This window comes from Antennarius striatus, chromosome 17 (assembly GCF_040054535.1).
Source record: "Antennarius striatus isolate MH-2024 chromosome 17, ASM4005453v1, whole genome shotgun sequence".
In the NCBI taxonomy this organism is placed as follows: Eukaryota; Metazoa; Chordata; class Actinopteri; order Lophiiformes; family Antennariidae; genus Antennarius; species Antennarius striatus.
In genome coordinates this window covers 292,501-300,291 of record NC_090792.1, presented here as the reverse complement: position 1 = coordinate 300,291, position 7,791 = coordinate 292,501, and the positions used below count along the sequence as shown (strand labels likewise).

Sequence of the window (7,791 nt, the reverse complement as noted above, 5' to 3'; positions counted from 1 at the left end):
GATGTAGCCCCCACCCGACACACTGATGGTGTGATGGTGAGCTCCAGGATGCTGTGCACAATCAGAGCCCCCGACACAAAACACAACCAAACCAAAAACATCAAACAAAACAAAAAAATACAACTTGGATAAAACTTGAAGATCATTATGAATTATAGTACTCTAATTTAAAACCACTTACCTATGAAATAACCGTAGGTGGATTAAACTTTACCTGGGTCTTATAAAGGCATATAATCCCTCCCCATATATGTGAATAATCTCACTTGAAACCCTCACGCTGTCACCTTCTGGCGTCAACCCGGATGGCCGGACCGTAACGCCGGAGCGGCATTCGTCTTGGCGTTGGTCCGTCCCACACACACGGAGCCGTCACGGCTTCGTCACACACACACGGAGCCGTCACGGCTTCGTCCCACACACACGGAGCCGTCACGGCTTCGTCCCACACACACAGAGCCATCACGGCTTCGTCCCACACACACGGGGCCGTCACGGCTTCGTCCCACACACACGGAGCCGTCACGGCTTCGTCCCACACACACGGGGCCGTCACGGCTTCGTCCCACACACACGGAGCCGTCACGGCTTCGTCCCACACACACGGGGCCGTCACGGCTTCGTCCCACACACACGGGGCCGTCACGGCTTCATCGGACACAGAAGTTTGTTTTCTTGTGACGACGAAGAAAAAATAGAAAACACTCCAGGTCTGATATTATTGATTTATCGTGGAATTTACACGAGTTCCCACTAGTTGTTATATAATGATATAGTCGGTAAAATACAGCTTTGAGATGCAGATCCAGGAGCTGCAGGTCTAAGATCAGTGTGTGTTCCGTGAATGTCAGTTCATTCTTCAAATGTTTAACAAAACACGTCACATTCTTCACATTTGAACATATGATTTGTGACTGATGTCAGCATCCTCAGCCCTGTGGGGGCAAAAGCCAGGGTCAACTGTAGGCCGGGCCCAAACCTGGACAAATGCAGAGGGTTGCAGCAGGAAGGGCATCCAGCATAAGAAACGTCTGTCAAACAAATATGAGTGTTCATCTGAATGAAAAAATAATGACACGCTGTGGAGACCCCAAAAGGAAGTCTTTCTTTCTTAAAACAGTTTTGAGACTTTACACTATAATGAGCATTCTTAGCACAGATCACACAGATCTTGTGAAGCTCTGCGTTCAGTTCTGTTGTTTTCTGCACTGGGTTTGACTGAAGAGTTCTCTCCGATTGGAAAACAGTTACTTTCTGCAGGGGGACATGCTCCAGTATGTGTAGGAAAAGCAAGTAGTGGGCAGTGCAAAGCCTACCATGACATCAACGATGGGTCAACCACGAAAGGTGCTTCACAGGAAACATTTTCTTTTAAGTAAAGCAAATAAAATAAAGACAAACAAAACGCACCTTTAATAGTGTAGGGGTCCACTGATCCCAGATGCATGCAGGCCTGCTGACTGTCAATATTGCCCCAAAGTGACATGTACTGTAATGATACTATGACATGCTTTCAAAAAATTCACAGATGCTGCATGGATAGTTACCATGGCAACAGCAGCACGTACCTGTATAGTGGACGGCAGCTCCCTAAAACTGTCACTTTTTACCAAACCCCCACCCCCCCCAAAAAAAAAAATCATCACAGGAGAAAAAGACTCTATTTGATTAAGTAGCTCATTTTCTATCATTCATTCATTCATTCATTCATTCATTCATTCATTCATTCATTCATTCATTTAAAAACATTCTTTCTCTATGGATTTCCGTTTCAGATGTTGTTGAGTTTATCCCATTCTCATGTTTTTGGGTGTACAGAATCAACGAGTTTTTTAGTACTTACATACATTATTATGTTACGTTATTAATTATGTTACGTTATTAATTATGTTACGTTATTAATTATGTTACGTTATTAATGGGATGATTGACAGTCAGCCTGTCCCTCAGACATTCACAAAAGACCACTGACTGGACAACTGGTTTGTGATGAGCTCCAGATTTAAAGAGAAATGTTCCACCGCCACAACTAAACTATAGGCATGTTGGGAAGTTTTGACACACTGTCCTCCTCTAAGGACCCTGATCATGAAGAATGCCCCCCCCCCCAGGTAACTGTCCGCCCCTCACCACTCTGCAAACACAGTTTACTGTTTGGACTTCTTTTCTTCGCCTGCAAACACCATCCCTATACAGTATGTCTCAACTCACCGTAATGTAAACTCTATTCCCATTTCTATTCCTCATTCACTATTATTCTCTTCCACCTTTCAATGCACCGACACCGCGTTACGTTCCTCAATAGTAACTTTTACTGTACTTGGCAATAAAACCTTTTCTGATTCTGATTGTGATTCTGATAATCTCATGGGCGTAACGGAATGTGGATATTAACTTCCATCACACAAAACCTGACTCAACAAAAATGAGTCAACGTTTAGTCGCAGTTCAGGAAAGGGGGAATCAAACCGTTAAATCACTGCAGACTCTCAACATTTAGTCACATCCCATGGTTTACAGACAGTTATCTCTACCGCTAAGGGAACTTCCTTAAACTGTGTTCTGATTTTGAATTCATTGAGTTTCTGGTGGCGTCTTGCTCTCATCTTTCTCGTCCACTTCATTCACATCATTCACATTATCCCCGTTATCCCCGTTATCCCCGTTATCCACAGTATCCACAGTATCCACGTCCTCCACATCTTCCACCCCATCGGTGTCTGGGTTGTCTCCGTCTGCGCTGATGGACTTGGTGTCCTGCCCCTGCCCACCCCACCGCTGTTTGAAGTGCTTGCTGAGACGCTCCAGGATGTCGATGGAGTGATTGATGATCAGGGCCAGCCAGGCCAGGCCAAAGAAGATCCACGAGGCCATGAGGATGCTGTACCACTCTGGGTATACTTTGTCTGGATTACTATCTGTAACGGAGAGACCCTGGTAATACTAGGAATGCTATGATAATAAAAACCTGACAAATAAGATCATAAAAGGTACAAACAATGAAAGCAGCCTAAAATAAGAATCCAGCTCTACCATAAAACAATTGTTTCTAAAATGAAGTTTCGTTAGACAGCCTAATCTTTCTAAAACCAGAGGTTATGTTAGTGTAACACAGGATTCAGAGCTAAACCTACCAAAAAGAGCTACTTCTCACTGCCCTTGATAAATGTTGTCCATTAAGCACAAACAGTTCCCATGATAGAGTTGTGTAAGTGATCATTAGTGATGTCACACATTGGACAGATGAGGATTAAGGTCTGAAATGTCTTAGTTTGATAATACGTTGAAAGGTTACCTGTCAGCTTCTCCTAGAGATACGTACACACTCATTTTTATGATCACACAAACTGAAGTCCACCCTTCCTCCTAAATCGATATCTGCACCCTTGTTTGGAGGAAATAACTGAACTGTACCGGCCACAAAGTCTCCAAAGCCGATGGTACTGAGGGTGATGAAGCAGTAGTAGATGGCTTGGGAGTAAGTCCAGCCTTCATGCATTTGGAACACAATCATGGGCACGATGAAGAAGAGCACTGTTCCTGACAGGTATGACACCAGGTGGACAAAAAACCGTGTACACCTCTGCAGACGGGAGGCAGAAAACAATGGTTAGGGAGAGGAGGCTTCTGGGAAACAGTTCTAGAGTGATCCTAAACATATATCATCATTTGGATCAGATGATGAAGGATCTCCTCACCCTTCGCTTGGTCTTCTTCTCAAGGAAGTCAGATATGTTCCTCTCTATAGCAAGCATGTACTTGCCCACCCTATTGAGAACCACCACATTCAGTGGGATCCCAAATAGTGCAAAAAACACACAGAAGATCTGGCCTGCGTCAGAGCTGGGACTCATGTTCCCATAACCTGCAAAAGGGTTCAGAGTGAGTGTCTCTGGTAGAAGTACAGAAAGATGAGGATTATCTTCACCAATCAGAGCTGGAAGCAGTTATATCATCACCCGTGTTTGGCTTTATTCACAAGATGTATTGAAAATCCACAGTGATGATCTGTGGGGGGGTGGATGCTTGGTTAAGAAGGAGTTGATTAAAGTCCGATGTGGATTCAGGTGCAGATGCAGATTCTGGATCATTTTCTCACTTTATGCAACATATTGTTTTGCACTTTGGTGTAATAAGAAATGATGCAGAGCCGATAAATGGATTTCACATAAGTGACAAACAAATGAATGTGTATCTGGATTAAAAATAAATATAGATATATAATAGATAATGTCTGTCTTTTTCTTTTCTTTCTTGATAATTCTTCAATCACTGATGATAAACACACGATTCTACATGTTATCAGTAGGTTTAGGACTTAGTTGGGGTTGCTTATTTGAGTAAAGTAATGAGTGAAATGATGAAACAGCTTTTGGTTTGATTGACTTCCTCACATTAAACTATTCACACTGATCAAAAGAGAATTCATGCATTGGATGAAATAATAGGCATTTATGTTTATACTTCAGAAGACTGAATACTTAGAGGTTTTGTCAAAAAGGCTTTTCAGTATAAATATGACAATAACACAATGTAGTCATCGCCCTCTACTGGACTTAAAGGAATCCTTCCATCCAGCAGGCTTTGGGGAGAATGTCATCACTGTGTGTATGCATGTAGGTGATTATCATAAAATAAATCTATTTTCATGTTGTCAAGATTTAATCCAGATGAGTCTTGGAGTCTATTCGTTTGGTGACAGCGGTGATGACAGGTATGATTTCTCTGAACTGACGTTCCTGAGTGAATAATTTAAAAGTGAGTTTTCATGTTCCCAGGATAGTTTTGGGTGTTTGTATCAAAAGCTTGTCTGATGTGGGCCGGTGCAGATTAAAGAGTGGATAATGTGTTACCTACAACTCTTAAAAGACATGATTAAATGGGTTTTGGCGGTCATATCCAACCTATTGTCGTGACAACAGTGGCAGCAAACACAGCTGAGCTGGTGAACTTCCAGAAGCCGTCCGTGGTGTAGTTGCCCTTCAAACTCAGGCCAATCTTTGACGCATCCTGAACAACCTGAAACACACACACACACACACACACACACACACACACACACACACACACACACACACACACACACACACACACACACACACACGTAAAAACTTAGTACTGTATTTGTTGGTAATGGCTCGCACTTTGTGACTTGATATTACAAAACTTGTGCATCACTAATTCATTAATGGCAAACTTTGGACACTTTTAGATCTTTTAGGGCATTAAAATGGAGATGTAGTTCCTGTTAGAAATCCTCTGTGCACAGCTGACATCTGTGTCAGTGAATCCCATCCAGTGTGGAAAATCAACACACATCAGTCTGAGATCTGGGGTCTTTGCACCCAGATTTAGTGGTTTTGATGCAATACCGACAAATGGTCCCTCCGTCGACCGCCACCTTACCATGCTGGAGGGGTTTGAGTACCCTAATGATCGTAAGACTTGTGTTCTGTGGCAATTCCCAACTGAACCTGCTGGGTTCTCCAATGGCAAACTGGTTCCAGGCAAAGGGTAAGGGTCAGACAACATGCTGTGGGAAGATGCCTGATGACAAGTACTCAGACAATGAGATTACCTGGGCCGGAGGGATACTGGGGTCCTGCCCTGGTGTCAGGCCCGGGGAAGGGGCCCGCCAGAGAGTCCCAGGTCATGCTTAGCCCAGAGCAGTGCGGTCCAATCTCTGGTTGCAGAAGCTCAACAACAAGGACTTGAAATGTCACTTCTCTGGTGGGTGAGGAGCCCAAGCTTGTGCGGGGAGTCAGAAGTTCTGACTACATATAGTCGACCCAACCTCTACACACAGCTGTGGTTCTGGAGCCAGCCATCTGAATGGGGGCTGGAGTCTGTGTTTGCTGGAGTTTGCACTGGGTGAGAGGTGGAGGGATATTGTAAGCTTTCTTTTTGCTGATGACTTGGTGCTACAGATCTCCTTGAACAGTGACCTGGAGTGGTTTTCCAGCCAGGTGCGAAAAAGACGGGGGGATGGGTGCAGCTCTTCCTCATCCATGGTGATTAAGAAAGACCTGAGGCACACTGCAAAGATCTCCATTTACCACTTAGTCCATGTTCCTGTCCTCATCTATGGTCATGAGCTGTGGCCATGACCCAAAGAAGGACTACAAGTGGCTGAAATCAGTTTTTTCTCAGGGTGGAGAAATGAAGAAGAGTTCAGACGTCCAGGAGAGGCTAAAGATAGGACCTCTACTCCTCCATATTGAGTAGAGCCAGCTGAGGTGGTTTGGGCATCTGGTCAGGATGCCCCCTGGAAGCCTTCCTGGGGAGATGTTCCAGGCATGTCTACCTGGAGGAGACCCACAGACAGACCCAGGACCTGCTGGAGAGACTATATGTGGGATCCCTATAGAGGAGTTGGTGGAAGTGGCTGTGGAGAGGAGTGTCTGGTCTTCCCTGCTCAACCAGTGGGTCTGGATAAGCAGCAAAAATGAACGGAGAAAACCTACAAATATCTGAATTCTTTACAGGTGGTTCAAATACTTCTTACTGTGAAAACCACAGGCAAAATCAGGTTCAAAGTCCAGTGAAAATCTAATCATTTCAGTGTTTCTACTGTGTTAATCAAATCAGGGCACGGCTTTCAGGAGGCTCTACGCTACTGACAGACAGGAGAACCTGGAATTTGCATGTATGATATGTAAACAATGTAAATAATGTAAATATTTTCTATATTTTATCATGTATCATGTACTAATGTTCCTTTTTAGACACCAAACTATGAGTAGATTGGAAATAGGAGAGTTGATTCTAACATTAATTTAAATTAAACTAACATGTTTTGGGTTGGGTTGAGGTCTGAATATGAAATTTGTTTTCTTTCCATAAACCCCCCCGGTTTACATACAGTTATGCAGATTAGTGCCCTGGCAGGTGTGAGCTAAGATTCATTTCTTGATCAAAGTAAAGGATTGTCAGGGAGGTAAATATGGCCTCGAGTGTCGCCTGTGATGCTGATTTGAAATGTTTTCCACGTCTCCTCCTCACCATGAGACAGTGGGTGACATTCAACAGAAGCAGCATCTTCTGATGTTTCCATGCCTCACCTGAGCCACCGCCTCCAGGCCCTCCTGGTTCAGACAGGGGTATGTTGTGAGCAGGATATTTTTGCTCCTCAGCAAAAGACTGATGTCCTTCTGTCCCAGATCTCCTTCCAACTTCCAGAAAATCACACCACCAATCAGCACATAGATGACATATACCACTCCGAGTATAAGGATGGTTGGAACCCGTGTCAAGTTGAACATTTCCTTTATTTCCATCTCGACTCCTTGGAAGGATCTTGGGATCCTAACAAGCTCAGCGTCTTGACTCCTGTGGCCGAGGACAGCTGAGCGCGGCTGCTTCCCTTTGTGTCTTCTCATCTTTCAGAGCCTTGCAGGCAAATCACCCTCCATCTGCCCTCTGCGTCAGTCTCTGCCATGGCCTGCCATGCAAATGCAGCAGATGGAGAGTCAGAGGTTGGCAGTCGGTGGTGACATCTGAGGTTGTGGTCATTGTCTTTAAGGTGGAGAACTTTGTTTTATCATGATTGGGCTCAGTTAGAACAGCTTCAGTAGTTACAGAAGTTAGTGACTAGTTAGAGGGCATCCACATGATTAACTACACACACACACACACGCACACGCACGCACGCACGCACGCACGCACACACACACACACACACACACACACACACACACACACACACATACACACACACACATACAAACACACACACACACACACACACACACACACACACACACACACACACACACACACACACACACACAT

General features: G+C 44.4%; 1 protein-coding gene across 1 annotated transcript; it reads right to left on the bottom strand.

Annotated features, from left to right (window-relative positions):
* Window positions 1-2,574: 2,574 nt before the first annotated feature.
* Window positions 2,575-7,277, bottom strand: kcnk17 (potassium channel, subfamily K, member 17). Its single transcript, XM_068339259.1, has 5 exons — window positions 7,062-7,277; window positions 4,905-5,019; window positions 3,699-3,865; window positions 3,385-3,583; window positions 2,575-2,918 (listed from the first exon to the last, which is right to left on the bottom strand). The coding sequence occupies exons 1-5, from the start codon at window positions 7,275-7,277 to the stop codon at window positions 2,575-2,577; spliced, it is 1,041 nt and encodes a 346-aa protein (XP_068195360.1).
* Window positions 7,278-7,791: the final 514 nt, after the last annotated feature.